Below are 16,197 nucleotides of genomic sequence, written 5' to 3' on the forward strand. Positions count from 1 at the left end.
CTTTTTTCGAGATTTTTAAGGGAAAGTTATTTTTGAAAAATTCTAAGCCATTGCGAGTGCATTTATACCAGATAAATGCTATTAATATATTTTTAGCACACTTGTTAAAATTTTAAAGATATTATATCAGTTTCACTTTTGTTTACTTTCTTAATTTAATTTTTTATAATTTTTAATGAATTTTATTTAATAATTAAAAATATTAAAAAAATATACTTCTAACTCTCATCTTTATAATCGTTTATAATTTTAAAAGTGAAATATTTATATGTATCAATAAATCATGCTATATCCATTTCAAATGTTAGTTTTGACTTTGTGCGATGTAAATAGACTTTTAATATAAAAGAAAATGAACTTAAATATGAAACTGGTTCATAAAAATTTAGAAAATAAAAGTTAAGAAACTAAAAATAAAAAAAAAAATAAAAGGCTTATTTTCTTATCAAAATAAAAAAAAATCTGACAAATATACATCCTAAAGATTTACTAGAAATTATTTATTTAGACATACAATACAATGATATCGGTAAATTTTTATGTATTATATTAGGATTACGATTTTTCAATTAAAAAATATATAATATATAAAAATATTATATTAACTAAATTATGTATTTTAAGAAAAAAAGTACATTGAAAAATATTTTTATTATCATTAATGAAATTTATATTAAAAATAAAAGTTTGAAATTAATAAAAATTATAAAAACATATTTGAATCAATATATATTATCTTTTTTAAAAATCGGTACAACATCATTACATGAAATATAACGAATGACTAATTAGGTAATTAATTACACAAATTGATTTATATTTTTCTCTTTTGTGTCAAGTTACATGCAACTTTTCATGAAAAAAAATCATAATAAATATTTACTTTATCTTCAAATTTATTAATTTGATATAGCATATTAAAATTAAATTTCTTTAAAATCAAACTGAAATAAACTAAATTGACTTAAAAATATTTGTGAGAAATATAAATATAAATAATATATAAAATACTTGATATAGAAAAAGCTATTTAACTTATGAAGTACAAATAAAATCATAAAAATCTATCTAACAATATGATAAATGGTTTGAAGATATAAAGTGAAGACAATTTTGATTTTGATCTGTTAACTCAACACAATTATGATGTATATTCATGCTATGCAACAAACTTTTACATGGTACATGAAGCAAACGAGTAGACTCATAAAGATTAAATTTAGATGGTAATAAAGTCCATTTAACTCAACAAATGTAGGAAATTAACAAATTTTGATTACATTTAACAATCTTAGCAATAAATAAAGTTGAACTCAGTGGTTTATATCTTATATTACTATTCTTTAAGTTGTCAACTTACTATTGTTAACTTTCAACTAACCATTGTGTATTACAAGTGTATATGATGGATATGTTTCTTAATTGAAAGAGCTACAAACAAAAATTAGATGTAAAGTGAAAAGAAGTTTATTTACCGCAAAACAAAGACGTAGAACATGCACAAAATACTTGCAAATATTATAATAAATTACATACTAAATTATTTGATTATAAGTATAGGATATAACTTGATATTTTGCTTTGATAGATTTAGACAATGGTTTAAATTATTTTTAATTTTCCACAATGTAATTAGTTTTTTATGATGTAAATATTGATCAAAGTTTCATTAAGTATATCATGATTGATCTCCTAATCATAAGTAGGAAACTTAATTTGAATAAATAAATAATAAAATTCTACTAAGCATAGATCATTAAATTTAAGCAAAAAAATATATTAGTCTATTAAAAATTTTAGATATTATGTTCTCATTTCATCGTATTAATCTTGTTAACATTGAGAGTATATAAATTAATTTAATATATAAATTTATGGATAGTAAAATATATTAATCTTACTATAATATTTAGTCCCAAAAGAAATTTAAATAAATCTTTCTTGAAACTATAGATAAATGATAATATTGTCTAAGAAAAATAATAATAGTTGTTATCAAGTATTATACACTCTTTCAATGATTAAAGTGTCTTTACATTAACTTTAGGGTGAATCGTTTTCACCATAATTCAAGTTTAAACCAAAAGGTATATTTTAAAATTGATTTTTAAAGTAGTAACATCATTCTCAATTATTGCCCAATCATCAACATACGTTAAATGGCTAAAAACATTTCCAACAATATTTGAATATATTATAATTTGCACCATAATTTGAAAAACTATATTGAACCAATGCCTTAAAACTAAGTATACCAATTTCTTCATGTTTGTTGTAAGCAATATATAAATTTTTATTTTTGAGTTTAGTGTGGTAATACATTAAAAATAAAGCCAACAAAAACTCACTAGGCCAATTTGAATATAGTCATTATATATGATGATTTTGATCTTTTTTTTTTGTTTAAGCTAGGGTAAGATTCAATCAAATTCAAGCTTAAAAATTTAAAAGTAATATAAATTGAACATATTTATATTTTAGTCATTTTTATCACAAATTTAAATAGGTTGAGCAAGATACGACTTAGATGAGTTTTTTATAACTTAAGCAGTTTGAAACTAAAGTTTGGGTCAAAGTGAAGGTGTGAAGTTAAGAAGAAATCTTAACTTGAGCCTTCAACTTTTTTCAAAAATTACTACTATTGTCAGACAAATTTTCACATAACTACTATCGTCACCCACATCTTGTCACACACAACCTTAAACCAGATTGTAAGCCATCAACCACCTTCAAGGTGATGGCATCTTTGATGGGGGCAGTGAAAGCAAGTATGAGGTTGATGGTGAGATGATTGACAAAGACTTATTGGACAATACAGAGATGCTATCAACAATGAAAATTTGCATAACCACCAAGGGAGACACACAAGCAAATTCAAGGAAGTGAAACTTGTTAGAACAATACTTTCCTATTAACTTCTTCATTGATGCAACACATTGCATTCTAACAAGGAGAGACTAGTCAAATAGTTAGGGAAGGTGAAGACAAAATGTGAATGACCCATGATACATAGTTTTTCTAAATTAGGCAGTTGCAAGGTTCAAGGTTTGTCCTTTCAAAATTGAAATAAGCATTTGTTATGAAGATCATAATGGAGAAATGTGTCGTTTACATTCATTTGTTATAATTGTTACAGAGGAGAAGAAAATAAAGAAAAGAATATATATTTTCTTGTATTGACATAGTAATAGAGGAAGACTATATATAAATTATACATGAAATTATTTTTGGAAAAGAAAAACAATCATACTAATCTAGACTAGAATAATTGAAGAGATTTCTACCAACACAAATTTGATAACTAGAATATTTTTGGTTCCTATTATTAATCCTTGATAGCTCATGTCAATATTTCCCTTCAAGTTGGTGCTTAGATATCTTTAATGCCCAACTTGTCAAGTGAGTTAAGAAATATGTTGCTAGAGACAACCTTTGTAAGTATATTAGCTAGCTGACCTTCTGACTTCACAAAAGAAAATTGAATCATCCCATCTTCGAGTTTCTGCGTGATGAAATGTCTATCCATTTCAACATGTTTAGTGCGATCATGATGGACTGGATTATGCATGATTGTTATGGTTGCTTTATTATCACAAAATATATCCATTGTATCTTGAGATGAACACCTAATTTTCTCCAATAATCCTTTTAACCAAAGAAGCTCACACAATCTTTAGACCATACATTTAAACTTGACTCATGCACTAGATAGAGTAACCACCTTCTATTTTTTACTCCTCCAAATAATAAGACTGCTTCCCTCAAAAGTGAGATAATCGAATGTAGATTGTCTGTCAATAATGTCTCAACTGTAACACCTTAAATTTAATTTCTAAAATAAATAAATTTTACAGTAAATGAGAATAAATCAAAATTTTCATTCAATTAGTTCTCAACACATGATTTCAATAAAGTCTTTCAAAATAAGGGTGGATTACAATTTGAATCAAATAATTGTTACAAGACTAATTCAAATACATCATAGTTTCAAAAAATAACTTTTTAAGTTTTATAGCAGTTTCATTCATCTATTCACTGACCTTGATGCTAATTGTCTTGATCACCTAAAAAATAAATGTAAGGGTAAGTATTATACACTATTGCACACAAACACAAAAACTCACCTCACCTTGCACATTTTACAACAATTACTAATATGATAAAATTACATTTAAACAAGCATCAATCCATTACTTTCAATAATACTCACTGCACTCTCAATCATTTAACCCAACACGTGCGCTCATTGCACATTAATCACGCTCACTATAGCATTATGATCACAGTTTTCCTAATGCCATCAGCTTTAAGGACTTACTCATTTCACACCATGGATGGTCACCGGATAGCTCCCGCTTCACGGATACAACGTATGTGGTATTGAGCCCTCAAGCAAAAGTGTTAGTCAGAGACCGAGTTAGGAGGAGAGTGTGTGGCTTGTGGTGCACCTACGCTCACTGTTGGTATCACCACCACCCTCTTTTTCCCAAAGTATTTTTATCGCCCCATCTTCTACACCCACAGTGTATCGTTGAACCATTCATAGTTTTCAACATATTCCAACATAATTATATTCATACTCAGCATATCATTCACACATATTCTCACCCATTTTATATTATTCAACGTCAACCAATGGCATGCAACCAGCCATTCAACCATAATATAATTCAAACAATTCAAATTTTGTTTGAATTATATTATGGAATGATCGAAATGTCTCAAACACTTCATTTTTTTTTAACAAATATAACCAAGTCATTCGCGTATAATCATCCACAAAGGTAAAAACCATCCAACACAGGTAAAAATAATAACAGGGGCAGGACCAAAACATTAGAATGAATGATAGAAAAAGAGTATCACATTTATTTAAACTGAAGGAGTAAAATAGCTATAGAAATAAATAACTCGTATATCAAAACGAGGGATGCCCCAACCTATTATACCATAACCAAATTTGTATTTCCTTGACTACAATAGAATATATATTATTTGCTTTACCACTACTGAATCATCTAGGTAATATAACCCTTCCCTTTTAGTATCACCAATAATCTCTTTGATAAGAATATTCTAAAACAAACAAATATCATAATACATTAGAACACAACAACTCAATTCCTCGATCACTTGTTTGACATGTAACAATTTGTTAGAAAGTGACCAAACGAGTATTTGGTAAAGAAAAAAAGGAAAAAAAAATTAAATATTCCAATCCTGGATAAATTACTTTATTGGCATTAACAATGCAGGTTTTTTTTAGTTAGGAGGTCTTAGAAAAGTCTCATGGATTAAATGTTATGTGTTTAGTTGCCTTCTATAAAGATTCTAAAGTCCAAGTGTGACTTACTTATAGTGTTTTAAATTCTCAAGTTAAGGCATTGCTCTATTTTAAACTTTTAATTGTTAGTGAGTAACTTTTTGACTCATCACATACAAAGATAGCAATTAAAAAAACTTTGTAAGTAGATAAAAATTTATTATTGTTAATTAAATTTAAAAAAATTACAATAGTCACTAAATATAACAATGGCTTCTTAGTACATGGTGCCAAAATTATATTTTTCATGTTTGTGAAATGTTACATATCAACTCTTCACTTTGAACATTATATAACTTAGTGTTACTTAGTGCTACTTAATACAAAAGGTTTGAAGGATGTAAAATAAAGGAAAAAGTTTATATTGATGATGAATTGGATTAGACTAAAATTATGATCAGCCCATAATAAATGTTCACTTAAAATAAATTAAAATAATTTTAAACAAATATTTCATAAGTAAAGTTTTTCCTAAAAAATGATAAATCTATTATTTGTAAAAATAAAAAAAATAAGCTAAATATTATTTATTTAGGAAATACCAATTAGCATCTTTAGAGTGACGTTAAAATAGTTTTAGAAAAGTATTAAAAATGATTTCCAATGATTTTTCAATAGAATTTTCACTCTTTTTTTATCATGATTTTTAACAAAGTTTTTTTATTTATTTGTCTTTTAACCAATATCTTTTGGATACTGATTAATAAAATATAATATTTTTTTTAAAAATCATATATTTAATTATTACTCATCAAATAATTTTATAAAAATATTAACTATTAATAATATTTTTAATTTAACTTAAAATTTTTATTAACATTATTTTATATTATACACATTATATTTATAAAAAAAAACTAATAAAAAAGAGGCCTACAAGACATACTTAGAGTGGCGGGCTTAGAGCAAATGAAACACATTTGAAAGTGGACCATACAGGAGCAGCAGCATGTCCTGCAGGGACGGGAATGGAGATAACTAGAACGGGAATTTCATACCCAAAAAATCAATGAAAAATGAAGGTGGACACTTCAAAGTTTAAACGATCATGTCTCCTACTTTAAATTTTCCATTGCAAGACACAAAAAACAAATCCAGTGTTGTTTTCTTTAAAGTTTGTTTCGGATCAGAAGGGGAAAAATAAATAAATAAAGAGAAAAATAAGATGATAAGAAATTAAGTAAAAACAAAACAAAATAAATTTAACTTTTAGATAGATTAAAATAAAAAAAAAAAGAAAATAAAAAAATTTCTTACGTTTACTTAGACGACTAAAAAGTATGTAAAAATATTTTTAAAAAATTAAATTTTTTATTTAATATTTTTTAAACTTTATTTTTAATCTTTAATATTATACAAATATTTTAAATAAAAAAAAATACCTAAACAAAACCAAGTCCCTAACGTAACTGTCCCCTCGCCCCTCCTCCCAATTTTGGGGTAATTTTTTAAACTAAGAAAAATCTCTTTTTTCTCTTCAATACTAAACTTTTTCTCGATTTTTTTTTATTTCTTTCCCTTCCTTCGTTCCTCTTTTGCATGATATAACATTTTATCTTGTCTTTATGTAATTAGTAGCCCGATCATAAAATATTATAAAATTATTTTAAAATGAAACATAAAATACATACTTTGTGTAGTCTAGTCTTTCATATTTTTAAGTAAACTAACTAATAATTATAAATTTATTTTACATTAATATTCACCTAAATATAATATATTAAGTGAGATAAAAGAAAATTATAAGTATTTTATTTAATATACAAAGAGGATCTATTGACATCATGAGTTAAATTTAGACACTTATTGTGTTTAAAAACCTTTCATAAAAATGAGAGTTTGATAAATTAAATTAGTGAATTATTTTATATTCTTTTTATAATTCTATATATTAATTTTACAGAATTTAAATAATTATTAGTGCATTATACAAAATTTAATATTTTTATATTTTAAAAATATATCATCCATTATAATAAAATATTTATTAATTTTATTTTTATATAAAATTTTATAAAATTAATTTACTTGAAAAAGTATTCTATCTAACAATTGAATTGATTGATATCTTAGTTTATAAAAAAATATTTAACATGATAAATATAAAAATTTAACACCTAGTCATAAGTTATATATATATATATTTGAAAAATGACATTCATCCACGTTCTTATCCTAATAGGACACTCCATCCCACTCTCATTAAATCACCTAACTTTGGAGTTTAGCATAATCATATCATTAATCATGGTTGTCCTATTATTTTCTATCACTTAAGTAAGCTTCATCTAGCTATGGTTGCATTTTAGACATATAGGGGGTTTTTAAACAATACGATTCAAAGAATCTTTATTCAATTCAGTCAAGAAAAAGTTCCAAACCAGTTGAACGCCAAGTATTTAAATTAGCAGAGCTATGGGACCCAAGAGTTAAAGTAGGAAACGAGAACTTCTAATGTTCTACTAATCGATTAGCAAACAGTAATTAGATTTAACAGGTTTTATAATAGACCTCAATCTTTAGACTGCTTCTTCGTATAAAATATTCTAATGCTTCAATAATTTTACGGCTATCACAAGTTATTTATTAAAAAATAGTAATAGTCTAATCTCTTACATAAAAGAATGACCCTCAATAATTCAAAGAGAGCAATTCATAAGAACGCAAGCGATGTGGACCTTGGGGCATTAGTAACCGTCAAAATCGTCATGAATCACGGCTTTGAATACGAAAGGCTTTTCTGTGGTGTCGCGACAACAACGATAACGTAATTAACATGGAACCTCTCTGCTTGTGCACTTCACTTGTGCAGTGCTTCCCTTTCTCATCCGGAAAATGTCATAGTGGGCTTTTCACCAACACTGATATTTGTCCAAGCCCGTTTTTGAAAAGTGCCATGCCACACCTGCATCACCACATCATGCTACTGCTCGTAGAGTAGTACTAGTTGATATCTTATTTATACGGACGCTACTCCTCCACGTGCATGACATGATGCACCACACCACCCATACAACAAAATTTACCCTCATAATCTCGACTTAGAAAAGAACAAGAGACAACATCAAAAAGGTATATGAAGTGGGGAAGTAAGATCTGCTTATATATTAAGTATCAATATTTCGTAATCTTCACGTATTATAACGTTTAATATTTTACAAGCATAGTTTAGTTAAATTAAAAGATTTCGTGAGTTTGTACAAGAATTTGTATTTATATAACTATTTAACAGATTTTAAAGCGTAATTAAATGTGAATTGTTGCATCATGAATGAATAAATAAATATTGAATTTGTTTACGATTTGATGTGTGAGAAACTTACGTGTAACTGAATCATTTTTATAAAGGAAAGCATTAAAAGAAGAAAATTTTGAGGACAAATGGAGTGAGGATATGAATAACTTGTAGCTTAATTCGTGGGGAACTGGGAGGGCAACTAGGTATAGATTTTGTGATGATAGCGCAATTTGAACCAAAAATAGTTAATGGATGTGCTCACTCTCCACTTAATAGATACTGAACCAAACAGAGTCACAGGGGCCTATGTGCTTTTGGATTTTCTACTTTATGCCATTCCCTTTCAGTCCTTTTCCCTCCCCACGAAACTATATATCAGCTCATTTCCTTTTTATTTCCCATCCCTTTCTCGAATACTCTTTCCATTCGTAATTAATGATATTAAATTTGCATCAAAATATTGCTTGCTTCCTCCTAAGTAGTAACCTAATGAATATTCCCCATTCCCATGTCTTTCTACATGCTTGTTTCACATTTTAATTTTACATAGATAAATCAACTATTCAGATCACCACTTCCAATCAATATTTATTTATTTAACAAAATTTAATGTTAAAAGAGTTATTATTAAGTGAAAAAAAAATTAATAGAGTAATACATATATTAAATTTATTAAGATAATTCTACCTCAACTTGAGTATTTATAAACTAGTCTAATCTAATACAAATCGTACAAATTTTAATTAAAATAGAATTAATCAAAAATAAAAAAAAATCGGAAACACTGAAATTTTTTTATGGAATAAGTTGAATTTAAAATCTAATTTTAAAAATTTACCCAATCTCATTTAAAATGAAATTTTTTTAATGTATCATTTTAATTGTGAAATTAAGTATCCACTTATTCATTACAATTATTATTTATAAAGTTGTTATCCTTTATTACTTTTTCATGATTTTTTTATTCTTAAAGTCACATTCAACTATTATTTTTTAGAAATATATGTTATTATTTTAATGTATTAGTTTATAAGTTTATTACGTTATATCAATTTGAAATTATCATTCTGTCTTATACTTTTATAAGTTTTATGTTTATTTAAAAAAATTTAATTATCAATATTATATAAAATAAAATAATTTATTTATTATTTTTAATTAAAATAAAAAGAGTTCAGTTTAGTTGATTTTCTTTTGTTTTGAGATATTGAAAAATAATTTATTTAAGATATTATTCATTTATTGAAACTCAAATTCGACAACACATTAAATTTGAACAATTACAGATTCTCAATGATAAATGTATATATTAATTTGAAGTTTTCATTGTGTCTTGCATTTTTTTTTATAAGTTTTATGTTTATTTAAAAATAATTTTAATTAAAAAATATAAAATGATACTAAAGAGATAATAAAATAAATTATTTACTACCTTCTAATTAATAAAAAAAATTAAGTTTGGAAGATTTTTATTTAGTTGAGATATTTATAGCTGTTATTCAAATATCTGTTCAACAAATCTTAAGACTAAGTAGTGTTAGATTTTTTAAATTATAACTCCATATTTATTTTAGAAGTATATTTTTAAAAACTCAATTATTTAATCTAATCCAATATACATTTAAATGAATCGAATTAGATTTAAAGTTAATTTTAAACTAATCCTAACTATATCATATGATATATGTATTTTTTATGGAATGAGATGATATTTTCTGTCAAAATTGATTAATCTATTAATTAAACACTCCTGTCAAATTATTGATGCATACTCAAATTTTAAAACAAAAAAGCAGTGCTTGGAAAACTAGAAAGGAAACTCAAATTTATATTGCCATGTCATAATATTAATGACATACTTAAATTAAACTTAACGTTAAAAAAAAGAAATTCATACATTATCTTATAAGAATTTTTTTTTACTTATTCAAAAATTAAAATATTACTATTTATTCCAAACATCATGCAAATGAGCAAAACGTATATGGATAGAAAGACATTTAGAATAGAATTACTTTTAAATATTATAGTATGATGGATAAAACAAATTAATGTTGTTAATTAAATACAGTTAGTAACTTAAACTATAATTTAAAAAATACAATTAGCAGATAGTGATTATTTTTTATTTTATCTGTAAAAAATAATTATATTTAATACAAAATAAATAAATTTAATCTTCTTGTAAGTTTATTATAAAAATATTAAACAATTTAAATAAAATAAATTATTTTATATATAGTTAATTATTGAATTAATATCTTTCCCAAATGAAGCTGTGTTAATGCTTCTGTAATTGATTGGGGGCCATTCAATTGATGAGAGGCCGATTCAATAACAAATCTACGCCAATATCTCTACTGTACTTACCCATATTTTCTAGCCAAAAGACACTCATTATTTGTATCACATTACACAAGTTTTTGCTGCGAGAAGACGGGGCTAAATTAAGGCTTGTATTTTCACGATGTCTATTCACTTGAATTAGCGGCGAATATTTAGTAGGGGTTGTTTATGAATGCATATAATTTCCAATGCTCTTTTAGTGCCCGTGCGAAGTGAAAAAAGCAAGATGCTCAGAATTTAAAAAGAGAAAAGAAAATTATTGTTTGACAAACTATGTGTCGTACAGTAAAACAAAGAAAATGGAAATGAACATTATTTTGACTGAAATTCATATTCAATAAAGAACTTCTAATCTCCCTGTCCATCTACAAGAAATTTCTTCCAAGACACTGAAAAAGTAGAACTTAATCCCATATGTACAAGAAGCGTGTTTTAATTTACCAAGTGCTCTGTTTTATTATAATTTGATTAGAAGAAGTTCCTCAAACAACAACATCGTGAATCACAATATCGTTTCCGAAGTCTACTTCACCTTCATTGGCTCCAACGACATCACCACCATCATTATTTTCAACCCACAATTCCATGGGCGAACACTCCATTTTGTGGCGCAATTTCCAATCAAGAGCTTGACATCCCCGAGAACAATAATTAACTTTGCTGCAAACTGAACACCGCCGAAACTCATGGGGCCGAGTCTCGGGTCGCCCGCACCCAATGTGTGCACACAGCCTCAACCCTTCCTCCAACTTTCCCAAATCTGACTCAAACCACTCCCTCAAAAACCAGTTCGCTGGCTGCATCTCTGGCAACGCCACGTTGCACCCATAGTCGCTCAGCAACGGGTACGCCGCCTCCATCAGGAACCTTGGCGGCCGCCAAGTCGGCGGTAAGGACTTCGACCGCGAGGGCGATGCCTCCTCCACGGCGCGTATCACATACGCGAGCTCGCGAACGTTGGCCTCCACCAGCAGCCTCCGTCCCTCCACGACGTTCTGCCGCACGCCGTACCCGTCCTGGAGGCAATGACCCAACTCCCTGAGCGCGTCAATGTGGCCGAGCAGCGATGCACGCGCCGACAGGGCCACGCCCGCGCGTAGGTCCTTGTCGCGCTTGGAACCCCCACTGCCGTTGAACTGAATCACCGCAAGCGAGTACAGCGCCGGCGCGTGTAGCTTCATCGCTGCCTTCGCCATCAGCGAAAGCCCGCTCCCACGGTTTTGCAGACAGTAAAATCGGATCTACAGCAAAAACTAAATCCAATTGAATAAAAAATTAAATAAAAATCTCTGCTTTTCTTCCCTATACATAATAGAAATAAAATACAATGACTAACCATTCCGAGAGTGTAACAGGCGTCGACGTTACCGGCGTTAGCACAGTGTTTAAGAAAACGGTGAGCATAATCTGACCAGTTTTTGGGTTTTATAGCAAATACTTTAGACCCAGCTTTAGACAACACCATACGATGTAATCCCAAACGATTCAGCCTCCGGCATCTGTTTAGGAAATATAAACGTATTTAGAGAAATTTAAAATTAAAGAAAAAAAAGTAAAAAATTTAGGTGAAAAAAACATACGTTAAAATAACATTGACGAAATCAGAAGGAGAAGACGCAGCAGAGCTTAGTTTGGAGAGAATAAGAACGATGAGATCGTCAGGGAGACCGTCGAATAGGTCAAGTTTGTTGGAGTGTCTTACAGGCCTTCTCATATTCCCAGTTTTTCTATAATTTGCATTCAATAACTGTTGTTGTTGTATTGCTTAATTTGATAAGTATGGAGTGTAGATGATGGTGGGGGAAACACAGCGACGAAACAACTGGTGAAGAGCCTAAGAGCTTTATACTTGTGTTTGGAGAGGAGCAAAAGTTATTGGACCCACCACGTATCACAAGCGTCGGTTTTCCATTTTTTATTTTATTTATAAAATTTAAAATCTGTAATTAGTAAAAGAAAAATAAACCATTTTACTCATTTTCATTTTGATATTGCAATATCGTATACCCATATAAATAGGATATTATTAACAAGGGTCCACGTAAGAATGGCTAATAATGGCTCTGAATGTTTGAGTTCTGAACTTGCACTCTATCTCAGTATTCCGTTCGTATTCGTGGGAGTGAGTGTGGAACCTGGGAGCGTTTCACAGGGTAAGGTGGCAACGACCGGTCAAAGGGACCACACATACTCCCACACCCTTCTACAGTTCCACTTCCCCATTCTGCTTCATGCCTCTTTACCTCCACTTGTTAGAATAATATATGTCCATTCAATCAAATGGAAATTAGATATAAACTTATGCGTCTATATATAATTTTATTTGTAAAATTCATTTTTATTTAAATTTTTATCATTGTAACAGTTTTTCATATTTATATTCCAAATCTTATGTCTTAATATTGTTATTATCGTTTTAGGAATGTACCTTACTATTTTTGGTATATTTATAAGTTTATTAATTTTATCTTAATTTAAATTTGCTCTTATGTCTTTTTTTTTCATATAAAAGTAAGTTTCTAATTAAAAAGTGTAAAAGTATAATAATACAGTAATTTGTTTATCACCTTCAAACTAAAAATAAATATAAAAACCCAACCATTCAATTTAATCAAAACACTTCCAATTAGAACAAATTAGACTAGGGATGGCAACAGGCAACAGTTACCATAGGTATTCACGTATATTTACGAATATTTATTAGAAACAAATTAAAAAAAAACTTAAAAGGTAATATAATTTTTTATATATATAAAAGTGATGACTCGATGAGAAAACTCAAAAGCTACCTGTAAAAAAAGGGAAGATCAGAGAGAGCGATTATTAAATTAAAGTTCCGAATAAATTTAAACTTTAGTTTGATCCATTTAAGCGTAAATCCATATTAGCTCGGCACGGGCTCACTTGCGTGCTGCTCGCATTGCTCCTTTATTTCTTTTTAAGTTAATATGATTTTTTTAAGTAATATAATTTTTAAAATTAAAATTTTCATTTAAAAATTAAAATAATTAAGTTATTTTCCATTGAATATTAAAAAATCAAATACCGATCCAACAACTTTGAAATAATCAACGTCATCAAATCACTTCATTTAACAAAATTAAAATAAACACTCAAAGTATCTCAAATATTTAAAAGAAGAATAAACCTCTTATTTAATCTTTAAAATTATTAATATTATATATTTTAGTTACTTAAATTGTAAAATCCTTTTAATAGTCCTTAAAAATATCTTTTATGTATCAATTTAATCCTTCAACTTTTTATTATTAAAAAATAGTAACAAAATATTTTTTTTCTTTCGTTTGATCTCCCATATTTTTTAAAGAATTCATCTGCTCATTTTTATTTCTCTTCTCATTTATCCTTACTTGACACTATTATCAACAAAAATATTACCATGTGAGACACAAAACATAAATCCACCATCCTTCCCATTCTCTAATGCTCAGCCTAGCAATCTATTTTCATTCTACAATTTCAATTGCAACAATAAAAGCAAAAGCACTACACCTCAAGGCCATTGTAGATACCAAATTCAAATCCTCCAACACCACCAAATCAATTATGAAATTGTTTACGGTGAAAATTATAAGTATTAAACAAATAAATTTAAAATCAATCTTAAATTAAATTTTAGATTTTTTTAAATTCTTTTAAGTGTGTTGTAATTGTAATGATTGAATCAACGTTATAAAGTATAAAATTAACTTAGTAGAAGGATAATGAACTAATATTGAAATAAACTTACCATATTACAAAAACAAAATAAAGTGAACTAAATTGTAAAAAGTAAATTACAGAAACGTAAATGTATGACTTTCGCTAGGAACAACGAGAATCATGAGTCTCCTGGTTGCCAGTGTTTAACTTGGTGCAGAACTTCAACGTATAGAGAATCTAGGTGCTAGTATATAGTGTAAAAAGGCATCATCTGCAAATGTAAAGTTGGTACTATTTATAGACAGACACATGATAATCACTCTACTTCTTTCTGGGCATCTCTTGGTAATTGCCTTTTGCATGTGCTTTTCTTCAATCGATGTCACCCATGATCAGCTCCATGTGTCTTTGATCTTCAATTGATGATAACCACACTGGTGATAATCGTCAGTAATTACTAATCTACAACTACTTTAAGCTTTACAATTTTTTTGACATGTTTCTTCATCTTTTGGACTTTGCTCTATCACTTGGATAGAATAACTCCCTTGTCAATTTCTATTTTGACAAGTTTTAAGCATCAAAGACCTTTTTTTATTGGTTCCTGATTTTTTCAATCTTGGATTCAACTTTTTAAGATTCCTTGAAATGTGACTCTCTTTTTTATTTAAAATAAGACTCTTCTTATAAACCTTCAAAATTTCTTGAAATATCCCCTTTTTAGTGAGACTTGAAGCCTTTCCTGGAATACTAGAAGATCCTCAAAATATGACCCTTTTGTTATGTAGTTAGGTTTCTCATCTATTAACATAAAAACATATCGAAAGGCAATCATTTTGACAAACTTTTGAGGTATTTTCTACATGTTCATAACCAATCAAAATATAGTTGTTTGATGTTACACTTTTTTAGTCAAAGTCATCTTTAGGCTAGCAATTCTCTAGGTGAATTTTTACTCTTGGAGGTCTAGGCTATTCTCTTACCATGAAGTCTGGTACTCGCCTTTGTTACTTAGTAAAATTTCCCTTTCCACAAATAGAAGTACTGCTAAACAAGGCCATTGTCTCACCCCCACACCTTGTTGGCATCTTTAAGACTACCCTCACTGCCACTAATCAGTGCATCATTCTTAGTGGTGAACCCTCTACGAACACCACCACTATTAGTAAACACTACAAGAACATTGCTTAACATTCCTTCAATTTGATCTTTAATTTAATCTTTAACACTATTGTGCAAGGCACACCTTTATCCAGGATGTTGTTTCTAACAATAGTCACTACAAAAAATACGTGAAATAAGGGAAAATTTTACATATGGTAAAAAGTATGTTTATATTACAGATAAAATGGTATATTTTAAAATTGAGATTTTTTTTTGGGATAAATTTATTTGTAATTGTTATAGTAAATACTCACTGTTTGGCATGTAATATTCATAAATGAAAATTACATGTAAAAATTAATAAAAAAATTTTAAACTAAATCATCAACGGATTTATAAATGACTTTATCTATTTGTAATTTGAAATTAAGGTGCAAAATATTAGATGTGAATTATAGACAATAATTTTTTTTTGTAATATTGGAACATAAGTTTGTCATTTCTAATACCTTATTATATCTGT

The 16,197-nt window shown here is 28.0% G+C and overlaps 1 protein-coding gene across 1 annotated transcript; it reads right to left on the minus strand.

Moving 5' to 3' along the window:
- Nucleotides 1-11,148: 11,148 nt before the first annotated feature.
- LOC113852484 (F-box protein At1g67340) lies at nt 11,149-12,801 on the minus strand. The gene is made up of 3 exons (XM_027482774.1): nt 12,488-12,801; nt 12,244-12,406; nt 11,149-12,148 (listed from the first exon to the last, which is right to left on the minus strand). Exons 1-3 carry the CDS (start codon nt 12,619-12,621, stop codon nt 11,390-11,392), a joined length of 1,056 nt encoding a protein of 351 aa, XP_027338575.1. The 5' UTR covers nt 12,622-12,801; the 3' UTR covers nt 11,149-11,389.
- Nucleotides 12,802-16,197: the final 3,396 nt, after the last annotated feature.

The sequence above is a fragment of the Abrus precatorius genome, unplaced genomic scaffold, assembly GCF_003935025.1.
Source record: "Abrus precatorius isolate BTA unplaced genomic scaffold, Abrus_2018 Scaffold10, whole genome shotgun sequence".
Classification (NCBI taxonomy): domain Eukaryota; kingdom Viridiplantae; phylum Streptophyta; class Magnoliopsida; order Fabales; family Fabaceae; genus Abrus; species Abrus precatorius.

Excerpts from the sequence above, each read along its gene's own strand:
- LOC113852484 (XM_027482774.1), bottom strand. The coding sequence starts at position 12,621 with ATGAGAAGGCCTGTAAGACACTCCAACAAACTTGACCTATTCGACGGT. Across the intron at positions 12,407-12,487 it reads TTCGTCAATGTTATTTTAAC|ATGCCGGAGGCTGAATCGTT; the intron begins GTATGTTTTTTT and ends TTTCCTAAACAG. Across the intron at positions 12,149-12,243 it reads CCTGTTACACTCTCGGAATG|ATCCGATTTTACTGTCTGCA; the intron begins GTTAGTCATTGT and ends TTTTTGCTGTAG.